Below are 21,223 nucleotides of genomic sequence, written 5' to 3'. Positions count from 1 at the left end.
CAATGATAGAGAGTGTGATTAAAAGTGTATTTTTTTTAAGAAGCTAAAATGAAATTAGATTAACTAAAAACTGAAAAACCAAAACTTCCCAGCATAAGGTGTGCCAAAAAGAAAAAACTAAATCAAAGGAATACAATGACAGTGAAAATAAAATAAAAATGAAAGAAAAAAAGTACAAATCAGGTTATTGCTCCCAAGTACAAAATTGGATTAAGCCATCAAGAATAGTTGTCAAAAGTAAAAGTAGAATATTTCGCTTTCAACTACGAAAACATCGGAACTTTGATCATGTCTAACAATTGATGTAAAGAATACTCCTTGTGATAAAGAAATGTGACGGTTTTTATCATTCCAAATTGACCAAAAGCAAGATAGTAAAAAAGATGTATAATTGACTGATGATGCTTTGAAGATCCTCCTAAATGATAAAATTGATGTAAATGGTTTGAAATAATAGAAGGTATAATTGTAACGTACCCTAACCAGTGCAAAGCCATAGTCCATATTGATCCAACAAAACTACAAAACTACAATGCAAAAACAAATGGTTGATGTCCTCGTTAGATCCACAACCACCCGCAAAGAGTTGTTGTTGATTCTAAGTAACCCCCCGCTACAATAGATTATCATTCGTAAGAATGGGATTATCAAGAAGACGCCGTCAAAAAGACCGATTTTTAACGGAACCGACTTGTGCCAAATGATGTCTAAAGATTCTTGAGTTGAAACATTTTCTAAAGATGTCAAATAGTTATAAGCTAAACTAGCGGAATATCTTTTACATTAGTGAATGTTCCATTGCCAACTGTACTGTCTTTCTCACCAACCCGCAACACAATATCATGCAACAAAACATTGCACGCCTCGACTTGCTCCTCCTCCAAAGCTAATAGACGGCTATGCCACTTCCATGCCTCCCCACCCTCCTCCAACCTAAATAATTCATCTCGAAAACTAACACCATTTTGTTTTCAGCTAACTCAAAGAGTAAACTAAATCTATTCTTCAAGACTCACCTTTCCAACCAACGGTCCCACCAAAACAACGTAGACGACCCATTCCCAACGCAACAATCTAAGCTATCAAAAGAACTAATTCCCCACACCTAAATTGACCCATTCACAAATGCCAGAAAGATTTTTCCACCCACACCGATCCTACCTCCAACCTCCCCACCCACACCGATCCTACCTCCAACCTCCCCATAACGCTCAGTCAAAACTATATACCACAACATATTCCTTTCCTCCCTCAACCTCCAACAACACTTTCTTAAAAGATCCACTTTAAATTCCCTAATTCACTTAACTCATTCCTCCATACTTATTTACATATTGGAATCTCTCAGTATGGTCACTAGGAACTTCAGCTGCAACAATTATTGTGTTCATGAAGTTGTTGTTGACTAACGGTGTTGGCTAAAATGAGCTGAATCATTAACTTTATTATTAACCTCTCCCTTAATGAATTTAACTGTAGGGTGTTTTTCTGATAAATCTTGTGCAATGGTATCTGATGAATCATTATTAACCCAGTCATCATGAATTCGTTTAACAAATGTATCAATTAACAGAGCATCCTCAACAAATAATTCAGGAACCGAATAAACAGAATCACAATTAGACTTGTCTTCCAATAAGCAAGCATCATCGGATAAGCTAACCTCGATTTCCTCAGCAATTTTAATGTTAAAAATTCTACCATTAACTGTTCTGGACCGAGCAGATCATTTAGGCCCAATTACTTAGGACCAATACAAAACAAAGCCCAAATCTTGCATTTGGAAAATTACTCGCAACACACCCCCTCCCGCGGGGGGGGGGGGGGGGGGGGGGGGGTTTGCTTGGAGAAAAGGAGACATGTTCAAACGAACAGTAACGGTCATCATCATGGCTCCCACGAATCTCTCCTCAACGGTTACACTTACTACGAATTCGTACCCACCAATCACACGTGTGCCAGACAATGACTTTTCAAACACCCACCTCTATATAAAGTGGGCTCTTAGTAGTCCCCAAGGTTAGAAACAACTCTTTCTCTAAACACTCATTCTGATCTCATACTGACTTGAGCGTCAGAGTGTCTGCAGATACACACCCCCTCGTTGTTCCATTTATCAACTAACGCATTCCACCACCATTCAACCACCGTACAAAATTGCACGGTAGTCACCTTTTGATCAGGTATGATCATTAACCATAAATTTTTCCGTAACATTAATAACTTCAAGTTGTTGTGTCGAAATGAGTATCCATGCAAAATTTAATCGAGTTTTGTTTGCAGTACAAGAAGCAGATTTTATAAACCTCTCGTACCATAGAGAAAAAATTAGAGTTCCTAGCATGTAATGTTACCCCAAATACTCATAGCCAAGTGTCTTGTTCATGAATCATATCTTCTTTTGGAGACCATGCCCGCACTTCATCGAAAAAGTTACGAAAAAAGTCTACCACTTCGTTAATAACAGTTGGCGTGTCATTAGTATGTGTACAACAAAGAAAAACATTTTCCTCCTAATTGGTATCACCTTAGAAGAATTGAATCCCGCATCTAGAATCCTTTGTTCTATTTTTGAGACGTTATCTCATTCAATGACATTTGCCAAAACACTTTTTTTGTCCAAGAGACGTCATTCTTATCAGTAAAATATTTCCTTAAATCACCCACTCTAATCACGTAAGCACCCTTGCTTGCCATCCCTAGTTTACTTGTCCCTGTTAATGTATCCGCATATGAGAGCACTTTTAGTTTATTCTTCACCTCCACAAGCACTTTCTTCCAAGCCAACTACTCAAACCCGATCATCAGTCTCTTCCCTTGTGTAACAGCCAATCTAGCTCTCTCCCTATTCTCCTCACTTAACCGAGCTTCCTCCTTCACCCCATCTAAAATGGTATTCCTCTCCAACTATCATCCAGATAACTCAATTGTTCCCTTAACACTCGCATTTTTTTCTTCCTCGACGAGCTTATTTTTTTCTCCCTCGACACACTTACTTTTTTCTCCCTCGACAAGCTCTCTTTTTCTCCCAGAAAACGAGTTATGTAATTATTATCCTCAACATGCCTATCAACCTTCCTTTCCCTCGATAACCCAAGTGAGCTCCCAAATCTGTCGAAGCGAGCCACATTAGCCCACACCCGATACCGACTTAAATACACATTATCATATCGCACAAAACAATACACTTGGCCCATAGCATTTATATTTCTTGAATTGAACAAGTTTGTCATGAGACCACATACCTTTAAATTGTGCCTAAAATCAATGTAGTATGGATTTTCCAGAATGTTTGTGAAATAGAAAGTGACCAATGAAGTAGCAAAAGCTTCACGGCCTTGAGAAGGTGTGGAACGAGAGTGATGTCGTCTCACAAGTGACATGCCACTAGGGATGAGAATAGGTCAGGCCAGACCAGACTTTGATAGGCCTAAGCCTAGCATACGAAAAAATTTGCAAGCTTGAGCCTGACCTATGACCTTTCATAGGCCTTTTTTTTTTTATGGCCTAACCTGAAAGCCTATTTACAAGCCTACTTCATATTAAAGTCATTGAATATTCCATTTTATCTACCTCTAAATAGGCTAAATCAACCTTAAAGCCAATTTTATTGTAAGACTTTTTTTACCACTATAAGACTTTAAAAACCTATTTCACTACAAGGCTTTAAAGCTTATTTAAAAAGTCCATTATTTGTGTTGTTTCTTGATTTTATGTTTAATAAAAATTATATTTTAATATAAATAAAAAATAAGTTTTAATAATATGTATAAACAGACCGGCCCATCAGACTTCGTAGGCTATATTGATAGTCTAAGTTTGGCCTATTTACTTAAATGAACTTTTTTTTCTTCAAAAGTCTTAGTCTAGCCTTTTTAGTAAACATGTTAGGTCAGGTCGTAGACGCCTGTAGACTGACATAACCTATTCCGAACCCTACCTGCCGCTCCTAGAAGTCATATGATGGTGATGGTGCCCATTGCGACTTACTGATTGACAATCACGTCGGTAGTGTTGTTAAAATTATTCCTAATTTATACTCCCTCCGGTCACTATTATAAGCAAATTTCTACTTTTTAGATTCATTCAATAAATGATGTATGTGGTCTATATTGTAGACCACATACATCATTTATTGAATGAACCTAAAAAGTCAAAATTTGCTTATAATAGTGACCGGAGGGAGTATATTCATCCAACAAACATTTAGTTAATTGATTTGATTGAATCCATTCACTTATTTTTTTTTATTTTGTTTGAATTCAATAGGTCACCTTAAATATTAATACAAATCTATTATATAAAACATAAATAATATATTTAAAAATTAATTTATAAATAACGAAATTGGGAAGAATGAAAAAAACCGAATATTAAAAATAGTTTAATTAAAAATAATGAAAAAAGAATTGAATATTAAAACTAATTCAATATTTAAATTTATTTACAATTAAATGTTTAATCATTTTAATAATATATTAAAAACTAAAGGAAAAGAGAAAAAAAAAAAAACACGCACTAGCAGCTGCCATGGCTCCTCCACCCTCACTCAGAAGTTTAATGTGGAGTGTCAGAAATGCATCGTCCGCCATTAACGGTCTTATTAGAGCTTCGTTGTCGTCGACTATTGTTGATTGGTGTCTCCCAAAACACTATAAGTATTTTAAGATTGAAAGACTAAGTACAAGTATACACTGTCCAAGTTATAGTATAAAAAGATATCGATCACACATGGATTGTAGAGCTATAGCTTCAAATAGCTTTTCAGTAGAACACTTATTTGGAAAGAAATTAAATTAATCTTTTGTAACAACAATAAAAGTAAAAAGTTAAGTTCAATAAACCAGTTAAAGTCTTTAGAAAATCTCGAGATGGAAGGTGTGGTTTAGAACAATGATTCAGTTATGACATACATTATGGCGATTTATAGAGTTGTAGCTTGGATGCAGTCATTTGTGTCACTCAGAGCTATAGCCGGTTCAAAACATCTTTAGTCTCCGAGATATGTCCATTGCTACATCCTAATATAATTGATGTGTCTCACCCACAAGGCTATATCTTTAAGGAACCGGCTTCATGGTTTATTTAAGGAAGGAGTCTTGCCTTTTCTCACTCTAAAGTGTGGCTCAATCCAAATCCTTAGTACCATACGACAAGGATACATTGCAAAATGTAATACTAAGCTACAACGTGGTATAACTCTTGGTGATTCAGCGCTATGGTCATTTATTAACCTCTTAAGGTAACTGAGGTTCACCGAGCTATAGCTTCCTATAGCGTTAGTCTTACATTCAGGTTTCTTGGGCATTCTCACTCTATTGGTGCTTAAGAGCTAACTTGTATCCCTTCGACTGCTCAACCCCCTTCTAGTTCAATTAAGACGAGCTGTATCCCTAGAAGTAAAACTTATCAAGAATCACTTCTAGTGGTTTTTCAATACGAATAGTCTCCAAAAGTAAAGCAAGAGGCTACAACTTTATATATAGTAGGAAATTAACAAATCATAATCTCATCATGTCTAAACTACTTGAAGGGGTTTAGCTCATGGTGAGCTAGACCATGGAAATGGAAATGAAGATGGAAATAAATGAAAACATAGAAAACTAAATTAATAGAATAAATATAATTGTCACGAGATTATAACCCTTGAAGGAATAAGGTGAGCTAAAGCAGCACCAAGTAATCTACTCTAAAGACTCTATAATCTAGCTATCATGCTCATCTATGGTAGAGGATGAGATGGAATGAGATCTCTAAAGATGCTAACCCTAGCCGTAATCTGGACCTTTTCCAATTCTTAGATGAATTTTCGGACCCTTGGCACTAACACATGAGTGTCCTTTTATAGTACAAGGCGACCCACTACAAGTTGTATCTTTTAGTCATTTTACATGGGTTGTCCTTATCCATCCGTCCTAATCCAATCCTACCTACCCACTAGCATATTCCTTTATTCTTCCTAGGATTCCAATCATTAGGGACAACTCATATTCTTCCTCATTAAGAAATGGAAAGACTGGACCCACGTGTGCGTACTGTGTACGACCCAGCTAGAGTCTCATGATGCTACAACTTTCCACATCTTCAGCGATACATCTTCAATCCACGTTGCAACTTCCTACATCTTCAGAGTCATTCCTTAACCTACATCATCAAACATCATAAACAAACATTACTAGTTCCAAAGTACTAAAAACACTTAAAACTATAAAAAAAATCCTAAAATAGACACTGATTAGATGTTGAAGGCAATGCAATCACTCAATAACTTGTCCAATATAGGATTTAAGTGCAACATGATAACCAACTTATTTACCAGTTATCACTGACTCACACTTTTTTAAAAAATATTTAATTATTTATTAAATTTACAAATATAAAATTATTGAACTTTAATAATTTATTTTATTTCTTTTATTGCTACACTAACATAGTGGCAATAAAAGAAATCAAAATCATAGAGAAGGTCTTTAAAACAATTAAAATTGGATTGGATAAACAGTTTTTTTCCTTGAATTTATTAGATGTTTGTCATCTGTTCTAGGATGTATTGAAATTGTAAACACATTTTGAAATGTCTTTTAAATTAGTCATTTTGGTCATTTTATTCATTAAATGTATTTTTGGTTAACCAATTTAGTCTCTGTGATTACAAATCAAAAATAACTATGTTTTACAATTTTGATACATTTAACGACTATAATGACGAAGATATTGGGAAAAATTATAGCTTTGGGTCATTTAACTTATTTAGTTGTAATTGTAACACATCCATCCTTTTTTTTTTTTTGACAAAAACACATTCGTCCTTTATTTCATTTTATTGTTAAAAAAGTGTAGAAATACTAATTTTTCAATAAAAAATAAAGAAATAGTTGAATCATATGAACATCTTTATTTTATGATTTTTTTTAAAAGTAACTTTAGTTTTATGATTTTTTTTTAATTTTTGGTAATTAAAAATATGTTAAAAAACTAAATTTATTATTTCAGAATTTTTTAATAATAAAATGAAAAATAAAAAAAGGTTTAACATGTACTATATATTTTGATAGATAAAGACTAAATCAGGACAAAAGAAAAAAGATAAATTGACAAATGACAAACTTTGTCATAACTAAAAGTTATAGTCAAAAGAAAATTAAAGAATTTGCAGCATTATATTGCAATAAAATATGAGGGGGAGACATGTGATGTGATATAGTTTATTTGAGATAAATAGTGGAGTGTGAAATTGAGTGGAATCTCTTCATTCAGCACACAAAAAATGGAACAAAACATTATTCAAAGATGGGAAACCAAAGTTTCAACCAAACTCAAAAACACCGCAAAACAACAAGCATGGCCACTCATCAAAGACTTCTTCAATCTCCACAAACGCTTCCCTAACCTCGCCACGTGTTACGGTGTCCACGGATCCAACGGTGAGGTGGGATGCATACGCTACTGTGCAGGATCCTCCCTCCCATCATCACAAGAAGTGAGCTGGTCAAAGGAGAGATTGGTAGCCGTTGATGAAGTCGACTTGAGTATTAAGTATGAGATTGTTGAGTGTAATATTGGGTTTGAGTGTTATGAGTCAACTATGAGGGTTGTTGATGGTGATGGTGATGGGGATGGTGGGTGTGGGGTTGAGTGGTTCTTTGGTGTTGATCCTGTTGAAGGGTTGGAGTTTGAGGAGTTGGTGAGTAAGTATCGTGTTGGGCTTCAAGTTATGGCTCAGAAAATGGAGGAAGAGATTGCATCTTCACTTCCTAGCAATGAAATGTAGCTAGAAATTTAGTGGAAATTCGGAGTTCCAACCCCGATATTTGCATAGTGTAGTGTCTCTGTCAACTAAGTTATACTCGTTCATGAGACTCATCCTAATGTATTTACTATTTATTTCCCCTATGTTGTGTGATTAATAAGATGAATTGCCAAATAAAACAAAAGGTAAAATAATCTCATATTTATTGTCATTGTTTTTTTAAGTCAATGTTTGGTCCGCCAAATGAATAAGTTCTATGATTTTCATTCATTGTGTTTTTGTCAAATACTAAAAACAATTAAACAGATTCACATATCAATATTTAGATCTGCTAAGTTAAGCAGTATGAAATTCCTTTCGAACTGTGTTTTTATCAAATGTCAAACTTTAACCATGTTTACAAGGTTTTACAAATTTCATTGACTTGTGTTTTCCCTATTCTTTTTATCTTCACTGAGGTTGTAGGATAGAAATTACGTCCTTTGAAGTAGAAAAAGAGAGAGGACCGGAGAAATCGAAGTTGAGAATGTCAAAGGTGGTCGCAAATTCACATAGGGAACAATGACATACTTGTTGTGACAGACTTGTTCTGAACCGTTCAATTATTTTATTAGATTCAATGTTAATTATGTATGGTACATTGGTGAGGGACTTAATAGCTCCCTCACCTTAGAAGCCATCATATTTATTATTTAATTGAATCCTAAAATCAAATGTAAGACTAACAGACTAAATGTGTTAAAACAGAATATGAAACTCCATTGATGTAAGCAATATTATTGATTAAATCAGAAATCTAATTTCAGTGTTTTGCACATTCATAGTTTCTGCAATCTAAATACTCTAACTAACTCTAGTTGAAATAGATACAAACTCTAGCTAGAAAATTGTCAACAAACAGTTACATAGTTATCTAACTTCCTGCACAAGTAACCTCTATGAACTCACTTACTACTACAATCAACAAAATGCTTCAGGAAAATTAAGTCTTCATTTTACACAACTTTCTCATGCTTTTGGGGAGATCCTTCAGGAAAATTAAGGATCATGAAAATATTTAAGTGTGAGAAACAAGAATTCAGCAGCTTGATAAAGGGTTTGAAGCCCGAAGTCACAACATCACCGACTCTTTTCCATTAAATCATACTCTAATGCAGGAGTCATTGCATGTATCTATGTGAGAATTACTGTACAAGTTCAACTTATGTTGGAAAGTAAATAGGTTTCTTCAATTGCTGAAAATCACTCCCAGTAAAAAAATAATTATACAGCTCAAGGCAACAAAAAGAACCAAATTCAAATTCTTAATAAGAAAAGCAAAAGTCAAAGACTCAATGTTATCATTAATGTGTGACTTTACTACTTATAGGGTGATTGTCTTCATTATAAGGATCGCCGACGGTAGCGAACGATGAGGTGGATGGTTGCCTTCTCTTGGATGTAGTAATCAGCGATGGTGTGGTGGACGGTGGTCATCTAGTCCCCACTCATACGGAGGAAGACGTCGAGGGTTGACTTATCTTGGATGTTGTAATCGGCAAGGGTCAGGTTATCCTCTAGTTGTTTACCGCAAAAGAGCAGACTTTGCTGGTGTATTGGGATATATTCCTTGTCATGAATCATTTTCTTCACATTGACTATCTTGTCTGAACTCTCAACCCTCAGGGGGTGCGTCATTCCAGTCTGGGTTGCTATGTAGATTTGCATCTGCATAAAATTGCCATTAAATCAATAAAGAAAATTTGAGATTGATATTTCAAAACTGATCCAAAAATAGAAAACACTAACAGCCTTTGTTTGGCATTTGAAAAACTGAAGAAAAAGATAAAATGCTAGAGTATAAATTCAAAATATAAAAAAAAAAATCATAATAATAATAATAACAAAACTTTAACCGGGGAAAAAAAACCAAAGCATAGAAAAGGAAATAGGAGGTACCCTGGGGGTTATGCAAATATCTAGCTTGAGAGGTTCAGAAGAACCAAATGGAATCACGAGAAACTCTGATGAAAGAGTTGCTAAAGGAACCTGTTGGACGTTCTTCACGAAAGACTGTAATTTCAGTTTGGATATCTGAGACCTAGCCAATATATCATAACTATAGTCGGACTCAGAAGAGTTAGGACCAATGCAGCAAAGATTGACTGCATTTCCCAAAAGCATACTTCTATTATTGAGAATAAATAGTTTACCATCATTTTTCTCTTGAAGAACAATGGTTTCATCATTAGACTTCAAGGAGACAATGAAGGAGTGACCATAAGAAAATTTGATTTGAGAATCCCTATGTTTATGGCTGAAATGGTTGGACAACACTTCTGATGATGCAGCAAAGTCACATCCTGAAAGGGGGCAGTCACATGGTACGTAGATGCATTTTTCTTCATGCTTCCTATCAGTGTAACCTATTTTCTCCTTGCAACCATGTTTTGCATTCGAACATGACATTTCGATAGATAGCAATAGATTCTCAATAGCTTTACAACGTTTTGAGGTGATGCGCAATGAGCACTCGTGACACTTATTCCTAAGTTTAGTACAGCAGGTAGAGCAAACAATATGACCATTATCACACTGAAAAGTGTTGCAACATGAAAGAAAATCATCAAATTAGACTTTGAATCATTTGTTAGAATAAAATAAAATACGAGATTTCTTTGTTGGTAGCAAGTTATTCAATCAAAAATATAACCAACATAAAGTTAATCATTCTCAACTTATTCTTCTCAAAATCCATGTACTCAATGACGGATCGCGGCTAGCCCCCAAAACGCTATAGCGGTATGGTCGCTATATCAGAGTTTAGAGAAACAATCCAAGAAGTTCATAGCACATAAAAACTAAAAAACAGAAGGATATACAAAATTAAAGACATTCATAATTATTAATCAAATTTCCTTGTAACTTGTAATATTCAAAACCCAATTAAAGCAAATAAGTCTTATCCTCCAAGGCATAAAATAACTCATCCAAGCATTTAAAAGAAACAAAAGTGATTCCTTAAACAGAATCACTATCTCTAACCACTTATTCATCATCGTCGTACTAAACCTCATTATCTTCGTTTCTCCCCAAGTGTTGTGTCTCTATAGTGACAACTTGGTTCTCCATTCTTTTATGTTGCCTACAAAGCCACATAAGAAGAGGAGGGAAAGTAATGTCGTTTTTTAGAGGAATTTGGCTCCTCTAAAGCGAGAAAATAAAGGTCGTTAACTTAAAACTCTTGATTGTTATGATGTACCTCTAATATTCATCTTTAATTTTCTAATTATTGGTTAATAATAAGTACTTTAACTTATAAAGTGAATTACTTGTTAAGAGTCTCACATGAGATAAAGCCTAAATATGAGTATACATGTGGGGAATTTCTCACCATAGGTCCAACCCAAATTCTAAGATAGTATCATAGTCTATCGAAACACCCCTATAGGCCACTCAAGTCACTCTCCAGATGTCAAGTCATGGGAGTGAGTTAAGAGACCTGCATTTTTGGTGCTGCAGATGCACTACAGAAACCGCAACACAATAGAGTTTCGTGTCGTTACGCTCAAGTGCATATATGACGACAAATTAGTGTGAGCTTGATCCGCTAAAATAAAAAATAAGGGACCGGACAAGATAACTCCAGTTGTAATGTGTTTGATTTGAAGTTGTTTAAATTACATCACAACTTTTTTGTCAGGTGTATAAGTTGTTTAAAATATCAAAATAATGGGTGCGTTTGATTTGCTAAATTTGTACTGAACATAACAACACAAGGCAGAACAGCAAAACACAAGGCAGAACAACACAGGCCAAACTTTATGGTATTGAATAATTTTTTGGTGGGCAAAAAGTTATTTTTTGTATTTTAGATAACTTGTACGTGAGACAAAAAGTTGTGTTGTGGTTTAGTGAGAGACAAAAAATTTTGTTTTTGTCCTGTCCATTGACTCCAATTTTTCCTGTTCCAGAAACAGTTTTACAAATCAAACGCAGTACAACTGGAGTTGTCATGTCCTATCTTCATTTTTTAGAGGATCAAATGCATCCAATATGTATAAGTTGTTTAAAACACCAAAATAATGTTTTGTCTACCAAACTACAAAACAAAAAGTTTGTTTGTGTTGTTTTGTTTTGTCTTGTGTTGTTCTGTCTGGTATTTACCTTTTACATATCAAACAAAAGTACCCTTAACTCTTATCAGAGTTACAAACTAACTTATTAAATAAAATAAAAAGAATGAAATGCATACCTGAAAGATGGGAATAGTTAAGGGTTCAAAACATTTGCAGCAATCAAGCAAATAAGGGTCAGAAATAATCAAGGGCTCCATTACACCTTTTGACTAATAATGATTAAAAAAAACATTGCAACTTTATCAAAATCAAGTTTCGTAAACGAAATGTTTTAGTAAAAAATAACATTTAACAAACACACTCACAGAGAAACTGTAGACTCCGGCTGCTTCAGGTTTGGTTTTTGGCGTCCGTGCTCGGTGGTCCTTTGCCAATAACTTTGCGGTTATTTTTTTATGTCACTCCCAACAAACAAAAATTGCACTTTTTAATATCTTTTAAAAATTTCTCGGTCTATATGAAAAAGTGTCATTTTTGCTGAGACTAAAAATAAAAGGGTTGTGTTAACCGATGTATCTAAAAAAGAAAAAATTACTCCCTCTGTTCCTTTTTAAGTGTCATTTTTGGAGAATTATTTTGTTCCTATCTAAGTGTCACTTTACATAGTTCTTTTTTTTTTTGTTACTCTTAATAGAACCTATCTCAATTGATAATGTCAAAATTGTTAGATTGAAAGTATTTTTGGGTTCGAATCCAATATTTGCAGTATGTGAGTTTCAGTGGTCTTTACCACTTTATATACAGACAAAAAAAATCTGAATTTATACTATATATACCAGCAAAAAGATGGGCACTCACGTGTCCGTCTTTCTGCTTTTTTTATTGCGTTAACGTTTGAAAAGTATGAACGGTGTTTTTTTTTTTTATAAAATTTTGATTTTGACTAAAAAAATAAATATAAATGTTTGTTGTTTTCAAGTTATAACAAACCAAACTAACCATGATTATCTATTTCAATGACACCAACAATATAACAAAAAAATATAATCTAAATTCTTTTTTTAAATGACACCAGCAACAATCTTTATTATAGAAAAAATTGTTTAAGAGTATAATTGAGATAATAAAAAGTAGGCTTAATTGCACTTTTGGCCCCCTATCTTTCTAAAACTTGCGGTTACAGCCCCCTAACTAATTTAAATACAAAACAACCCCCTAAGTATTGAATCTTTGACAGTTTTGGCCCCAACGCTGACGTGGCACCCTAAATGAGGTGCCACATGTCATTTTTTTTATTTTTATTTTGGCCTTGGGGGGCCAAAACTGCCAAAGATTCAATACTTAGGGGGCTGTTTTGTATTTAAATTAGTTAGGGGGCTGTAACCGCAAATTTTGGAAAGATAGGGGACCAAAAGTGCAATTAAGCCTAAAAAGTAAATATAAATATATTCATCTATTTTGTTACACTTTATAAGTGATAAGCGAAAAAAACAGACATATATATATTCACATCGTGTTGGTTACATTTTTTATAATATTTAAATTTATTCTTATCTATTTGTTACATTTTTTTTGACAAGTTATCTATTTGTTACATGTGTTATTTATATTGAAAATTGAGGGGTTATTTTCTTTATATATATTATAGATCAAAGAAATATATTGTTTTGCGCCGACTTTTTAACTTTTAAATATACCCCTAAACAAATTTGACTATAACAATATTATTTTGTCGGTATCATTTAAAAATATAATAATTTATATTCTTTTGTTTACAAATAATTTATATTTCATTTGTTATATTGTTGGTATTATTGAAAGAAAAAAAATATAATTTGTTACAGTATGAAAGTGCAAAATATCTATTATTGATACCTATAATTTTAATAAAAATCAAAATAATTTTAATTAGAATTTTATAAAAACAATAGTTCGTAATTTATACGCATTAACGCAATAAAAAAACAGTGTTTGTATAAATGTTATTTGTCCTCGTGAGCTTAACTCAGTTGGTAAGGACAATGCATAATATATGCTAGGTCCACGGTTCAAACCTCGGCCACCACCACAAATGGTAAGGACAATGCATAATGATCATTCCCTTAATTAAATTTTGTTTCATTATCATATTTACATATCTTTATTTTATTTTGTATTTTCATTTTTTGTACTAATATTTTGCCACCTGTAATGTACTCCAAAAATCCCTAGTATTAAGAATTTTTTTTTGAGTTATAATTTATCTTAAATGTGTGTGAATATTACTAAATTATCTTTTGTATGCATATACGAATATTCAATGTTAACTTTTAATATTTCAAGACAAATTCTTATTATCAATAAGGGATATAATTGAAAAAAATAATAATAAATAAATTTAGAAATTTGTATATGATCTTATATTTATGGACAATTATTTTTTCAAAAAAATTATTTATGGACAAATTTTTAAAAAAATTTCTCATAACTAGGGACGTAGGAACTATATATATCAATAAATAATATTCCATTTTAAGATCAAGTCTAAGGATTCCTAAAAAAATCAAGTCTAAGGTCACAATGATGATAAGTTTTGCACCATACATAAGGTTCTGCATCCATTTTAATCCAGATTTATTTTTGTGCTTTACCAAATACAAACATCTATATTTCCTTTCACTTTCATTTATACCAAACAATTAAACAATCATCTCACTTTTCATTCATTTAAATTAATGAAAATCATGATCTACAAATGATATTTTACAAAAGATCTTTTCTTTTACAACTAGAGGAATTGGTTAAAGTGCAACACTGATGGAGCTTCAAATGGTAATCCTTGTTTGGCTTCCTGTGGAGGTGCTTTTAGGAACCATGATGCATATTTTTTAGGATGTTTTGCTGAACCTTTTGGCTTAACATCCTCTTACCATGCTGAACTATGTGGTGTCATGAGAGCAATATAAATTACATATGATAATCAATGGAGAAACATTTGGCTAGAAACTGATTCTATTTTGCTTGTTAAGGTTTTTAAAGCTTCATTTCAAATTCCTTGGTGCTTAAGAAACGGATTGATGGAAAAACATGAAGATCATTCTCAAAGAAATGAACTGCATTGTTACACACATCTATAGAGAAGGGAATCAGGTAACAAATACTTCTGCAAACATAAGTCTCAATTTGATCTCTATCATGTTTTGGAATGAGGTCCCTTTGGTGAGGCTGTAGGACAAAAATTATGTCCTTTGCAGTAGAAAGCAAGAGAAAACTGGGGAAATTAAAGTTGGGAAGGTTAATGGTGGTTCACAATAGGGAACAATGGAGGACTTGTTGTGAAAGAGATAAACATTGAGTGATTGGGTGAGGAAGGGAGACTGAACCTTCAACTATTTTCTTAGATTCAATGTTAATTTTTTGTGTTACATTGGTGACGAAGTTAACGGCTCCCTCACCTTAGAAGCCACCATATTTTTCATTTAACTGAATCCTAAAATCAAATGTAAGACTAATAGACTAAATGTGTTAAAACAGAATACGAAACTCCATTGATATAAGCAATATTATTGATCAAATCACAAATCTAATTTCACATACTGTTTTGCACACATTTATAGTTTCTACAATCTAAATACTCTAACTAACTCTAGTTGAAATAGATACTAACTCTAGCTAGAAAATTGTTAACAAACAGTTAAAAAGTTATCTAACTTCCTGCACAAGTAACCTCTATGTTTGTCTATGCTTCATCAGGACTTAAAAAAGCCAAGATTGAGGTTAAGATATAATTAAGTCTTCATTTTATACAACTTTCTCAGGCATTTCGGGTAGATCCTTCAGTAAAATTAAGGATCATGAAAATATTAAGTGTGAGAAACCTGAAGTCATTACATTACTTACTCTAATGCAGGAGTCATTGCATGTATCTAAGTGATAATTACTGTGCAATTTCAACTTATGTTGAAAAGTAAATAGGTTTCTCCAATTGCTGAAATCCTCCCCAGTAAAAATATAATTATACAGCTCAAGACAAGACAAAAAGAACAAAAGTCAAATTCTAAATAAGAAAAGCAAATGTCAATTAGACTCTATGTTATCAATAATGCATTACTTCTCTACTTATACGGTGATTGTCTTCATAATAAGGGTCGTCGACGGCAGAGGACAATGAGGTGGACAGTTGCATGCACTTGGATGTAGTAAATGGCAATGTTGTGGTGATAATCTAATTCCAAAGGTGGCGGAGGCAGACGAAGATGGTTGACCCCTCTCGGATGTTGTAGTCGGCAAGGGTCAGGTTGTCCTGTAGTGGCTTAGAGCCACAGACCAGCCATTGCTGGTGCACTGGGATATCTTCCTTGTCAAAAATCTTTTTCTTCACATTGAGTATCGTGTCTGAACGCTCAACCCTCAGGAGGTACAACTTTCCATTATGGGACTTTATGAAGATTTGCATCTGCACAACAATTGCAATTAAATCAACAAAGAAAATTTGAGGATTTTTCAAGAACTGATCCATAAATAGAAAACACTAACACCCTTTGTTTGGCATTTGAAAAACTGAAGAATAAGATAAAATGCTAGAGTAAAAATTTAAAATATAAAAAATAAAATAACAACTTTAACCGGGAGGAAAAACCAAAGCATGGAAAAGGAAATAGGAGGTACCTTGGGGGTTATGCAAATATCTAGCTTGAGAGGGTCAGAGGAACCAAATGGAATCACAAGCAACTCTGATGAAAGAGTAGCTAAAGGAACTCGTTGGAAGTTCTTCGGAGAAGAATGTAATTTCAGTTTGCATATCTGAGACCTAGCCAATATATCATAACTATACCTGGACTCGGAAGAATTAGGACCAATGCAGCAAAGATTGACTGCATTTCCCAAATGCATAATTCTATTTTTATTGAGAATAAATAGTTTACCACCTTTTTCCCCTTGAAGAACAATGGTTTCATCATTAGACTTCAAGGAGACAATGAAGGAGTGGCCATAGGAAAATTTGATTCCAGAATCCCCATGTTCATGTCTGAAATGGTCGGATAAAACTTCCTCTGATGCAGCAAAGTCACATCCTGAAAGGGGGCAGTAACATGGTCTGTAGTTGCATTCTTCTTCATGCTTCCTATCAGTGTATCTTATTTTCTCCTTGCAACCATGTTTTGCATTCGGACATGACATTTCGATAGATCGCAATAGATTCTCAATGGCTTTACAACGTTTTGAGCTAATGCACAATGAGCACTCGTGACACTTGTTCCTGAGTTTAGTGCAGCAGGTAGAGCAAACAATATGACCATTATCACACTGCAAGGTATTGCAACATAAAAGAAAATCATCAAATTAGCCTTTGAACCATTTGTTAGAATAAAATAAAGTAAAAGATTTATTTAACTAGTGCCCCCGGAGCACTGGTTAAGAAAAACTAATATAAAAACTTTGCATTGGAAATTGGTGAAAAGTAGAATGTTCAACTTTATGAAAGTCAAAATGTTGTTGTTTTTTATGAAAAAATTTTATTTTTGCTTCCTTAACTAGTGTCCGAGGCACTGGTTAACATGACCCAATAAATAAAAGTGATTCCTTAAATGGAATCACGGATATCTAACCACTTATTCATCATTGTCATACTAGACCTCATTATGTTTCTCCCTAAGTGTTGTGTCTATAGGGACAACTTGGTTCTCCATTCTTTTATGCTGCCTACAAAGCCACATAAGATGAGGAGGGAAAATAATGTCTTTTGTTATAAGAATCTGGCTCCTCTAAAGCGAGAAAATTAAAGGTCGTTATCTTAATTAAAAACTCTTGATTGTTCTGATGTACCTCTAATATTCATCTTTAATTTTCTAATTATTGCTTAATAATAATTACTTTAACTTCTAAAGTGAATTACTTGTTAAGAGGCTCACATGAGATAAAGCCTAAATATGAGTATTTAAGTGGGGGCATAAATTCTAAAGATAGTATCAAAGTCTACCCAACCACTCACATCACGCTCCAGATATCGAGTCTTCTTGGGGCATGAGTTAAGAGTCCTACATTTGTGGTGCTACAGCCTCACTACCAAACCACAACACATCATGTCATCGCATATATGGCATATTGCATATATGACAACAAATTAGGGTTTGTTTGTTCGGCTAAAAGAATAAATGTTTAAACGGGGTTTGATTTTAAAACTATTTCTAGGACCGGAAAAAATCAAGGGCAATGGACTTAACAAAAACTGAAATTGTTGTCCCCTTGGTAAACCACAACACAACTTCATGTCCCAATAGTTATTTAATATAGTGAAATAACTTTTTGTTCAATACCTTAAAAATTTATCATGTGTTTTTTTGAACAAAGAAAAAAAATTATCATGTGTTGTTTTGATTTCGTTGTTGTTTTGTCTTGTATTTATCTTTTAATAGATCAAACTCACCTTAACCTTCAGAGTTAGAAAATAAGTTATGAAAGAAAATAAAAAGAATGAAATGCATACCTGAAAGATGGGAATAGTTAAGGGTTGAAGACATTTGCAGCAATCAAGCAAACTAGGGTTGGAGATCATCAACGGCTCCATTACACCTTTTGACAAATATTGATTAAAAAAACATTACAACTTTATCAAAATCAAACTTTTGACTAAAGCATAATCAACGGCTTGTTATAGTAAAAACAAAAATAGTACAAGAAAATAACATTTAACAAAACACTCACAGAGAACTCAGCGGCTTGAGGTTTTGCTTTTTCGTCGTCAGTGCTCGGTGGTCTTTTTTAAAGGCAATTTTCTATAAATATTTGCATTTCGTTTTTAATCACTACAAACAAAAAAGCTATTTTTTTTCTCTCTCAAAATGCTATTTTTTTTTATTATATATTAACAATATAATCTAATTATCTAAAAATTAACATTAGTAAAATGTAGAGGAGAAACGAAGAGGAATTCTTTTTTATTGATGATCAATTTCTTGTAAATGCTACTATAAAGTTTAGGGTCCTGCTAACCGGTGCCTTCGGGGCACTGGTTAAGCATAACATAAAATGGAATTATTACTCTAAAAGGAAACTATTTTTGACTTTATTATAAATTAATTACATAATTTCAATACATTAACTACTACTCCCTCCGTTTCAAAATGAGTGTCGCTTTAGGCAAAAAAATTTGTTTCAAAATGAGTGTCGCTTTCAGTTTCCAATGCAATAATAACTTTTTCTTTTCAATTTTACCCTCCAATTAATACTCTGCACACTACTTCCAAAGTATTGCTTTTGAAACTAACCAAAAGTTAACAAGGATAATTTGGTAAAATAACCATTCTCTTTCTTTTAATCATTGCATTTCTTAATATGTGTGTAAACACCTAAAACGACACTCATTTTGAAACGGAGGGAGTATATAATTTCCTTTTTCATATCTTAACCGGTGCCTGGGGGCACCGGTTAGCATTTTCCTAAAGTTTAATATGATGGTTGTTGTGTAGTAAATGCGAGTGAAGTTTCACAATAGGGAACAATGACGGACTTGTTGTGAAAGAGATAAACAACCCTTCAATTATTTTATTAGATTCAACTAGTTACAAACCCGTGCTTCGCACGAGGTGGATTGTTTTTTTTTTTTTCCAGATAATTTTGTTGGCAAATACATATTAGTTAATACGCTTAAAAGTAAACTGATTCCAAATATAGATATTACATGCATATAAATATAAAAAATCATGATCTATAACATATCAAATCCTAGATAGGTCTACCATAAACGAAACCAAAACAGAAGTTATACAACATAGATTCTAAAGTAGTTGTGTTTGATGGATTACAAAGTTAAATATCCAAAATGGCCTCATCGTCTTCAATTCCAAAAGTAACCACTACCTTTCGTTGTTTACTGGCCGCAGACGTGTCTGACATAAATTTTGGTTGGTGGATCTTCCAAATCAAAGATCAACTTGTCACCCTCTTCTAAGTCGCGGTCTATGACGAAGTCAGACCATTCACCACCCAAAGATTTCTCAACATTCCTCCTGTCAGCAATATTTTTTTTTTATTATCTATATTGTTTGAATTTTGAGTTTGAATTGTGGGTGAGGTTTGTCAAGTAATTTAATTGAATTCTGAACAAAAGACATGTTTACAACTATTATCTTGTTGGATTAACAGATTAATGGACTAAAAAATCAGGTGTTTGTATATTATCGTAGAGTAGAAGACTGAAAATACACTATCCAACTTGAAAATCCAACTGAAAATACACTATCGTAGAGAGTAGTATCCTGATATGCTGATCTATAGGCTTTGTCAAGCAATCTCACCCATTTTTTTTTTTTTTGGAAGGAATCTCACCTATTTTAATCCCTAAATACAAATTACAATGGATAGTTCTTCATAAGTAATAATATTAGTTCAAGTAAAAAGAATTACTGAATCAATTAAAAAGAAGTAATAAAAATTACATACAACTTGATCGTAAGTTGCTGCTGCTTGTACTTTGATTATCAGATATTGTTAGAAGTTGCTCAAGATATGAACTCCCAAGTCTTCTAACACCAAGACACTTGATCCCTCTGATTGATCTTGTTTCCCTGCTTTATTATTTACACCTTTGGATAACATCTTTCTTTGTTCACAGTGTCTCTCCTTGAGTGCAAGTTCAGGTGAAAACCCCTCTGCAATCATATTGAATCTCTTGCAAAGATCCTTTGACCCTTTGAACAGAAAAATTGAGCACAACATTATTACCTCTCATTGAAAATGCAGCTTGATCGTAAGCCAAAGCAGCATCCTCAACACTATCAAATGTTCCAAGCCAAACCCTTCTTCCTCTTCTTGTTGTGTCTCTGATCTCTGCTGCATATTTTCCCCTAGGTCTTTTTCTCACACCTATATATGAATACTTTTGATTCATCTAATTATTATTCTGCAACACTTCCTTTGCTTCAGATGATGATGACTTCAACATCAATTGTTTTGGCTCATTTTCGGTAATTGTTGTCTGCGAACTCGATGAGAAATCAATCATATCAAAGGAAAGAAAACCACACAAACAATATTGCATATTTAGCAATGTAATCAAACACCTAACCATCTGAATTTTTGACAATGAAGCAAGAAACAATAATCGGATCAAGTACTTCAAATTATAAAGTAATAAAACAACAATCGGATCAAGTACTTCAAATTATAAAGTCAAATATTCTTATTTACACTCACAAAACTCATTTTTATTGTCAAATAATTATTATGAAACATAAAAGTCGTTGTGCAGGTATCTTGGATTTAGCTTTGCAGATAAATAAAGTAAATTGTTGAAAGAAAGCTTACAAATACTTTATTATGCTATGTACGTCGGAAGCTGATCATATGGTGATTAATCGGCTTGCAGCAATTCAGAATCAATTATCATACTTGATTCATTTTATTCCTTACTCCAGCTTTGAACTCCATCAAGGCT

The 21,223-nt window shown here is 33.4% G+C and overlaps 3 protein-coding genes and 1 pseudogene across 3 annotated transcripts; 1 reads left to right on the top strand and 3 right to left on the bottom strand.

Annotated features, from left to right (window-relative positions):
* Positions 1-7,176: 7,176 nt before the first annotated feature.
* On the top strand, positions 7,177-7,947 carry LOC146954362 (lachrymatory-factor synthase-like). Its single transcript, XM_085716109.1, has one exon. The coding sequence runs from the start codon at positions 7,268-7,270 to the stop codon at positions 7,769-7,771; it is 504 nt and encodes a 167-aa protein (XP_085572235.1). The 5' UTR covers positions 7,177-7,267; the 3' UTR covers positions 7,772-7,947.
* An 889-nt stretch (positions 7,948-8,836) lies between these two features.
* On the bottom strand, positions 8,837-12,327 carry LOC146954361 (E3 ubiquitin-protein ligase SINA-like 10). The gene is made up of 4 exons (XM_085716101.1): positions 12,174-12,327; positions 11,985-12,077; positions 9,689-10,324; positions 8,837-9,457 (listed from the first exon to the last, which is right to left on the bottom strand). Exons 2-4 carry the CDS (start codon positions 12,063-12,065, stop codon positions 9,227-9,229), a joined length of 948 nt encoding a protein of 315 aa, XP_085572227.1. The 5' UTR covers positions 12,066-12,077; positions 12,174-12,327; the 3' UTR covers positions 8,837-9,226.
* Positions 12,328-15,714: 3,387 nt separating this feature from the next.
* Positions 15,715-18,584, bottom strand: LOC146954360 (E3 ubiquitin-protein ligase SINA-like 10). Its single transcript, XM_085716090.1, has 4 exons — positions 18,493-18,584; positions 18,275-18,360; positions 16,456-17,094; positions 15,715-16,243 (listed from the first exon to the last, which is right to left on the bottom strand). Exons 2-4 carry the CDS (start codon positions 18,353-18,355, stop codon positions 16,013-16,015), a joined length of 951 nt encoding a protein of 316 aa, XP_085572216.1. The 5' UTR covers positions 18,356-18,360; positions 18,493-18,584; the 3' UTR covers positions 15,715-16,012.
* Positions 18,585-19,498: 914 nt separating this feature from the next.
* LOC146954359 (ethylene-responsive transcription factor 1B pseudogene) lies at positions 19,499-21,030 on the bottom strand (annotated as a pseudogene).
* Positions 21,031-21,223: the final 193 nt, after the last annotated feature.

Source organism: Medicago sativa, chromosome 1 (genome assembly GCF_051527215.1).
Source record: "Medicago sativa cultivar Bolivia chromosome 1, Bolivia_mono, whole genome shotgun sequence".
In the NCBI taxonomy this organism is placed as follows: Eukaryota; Viridiplantae; Streptophyta; class Magnoliopsida; order Fabales; family Fabaceae; genus Medicago; species Medicago sativa.
This window is presented reverse-complemented; position numbering and strand designations above follow the sequence as displayed.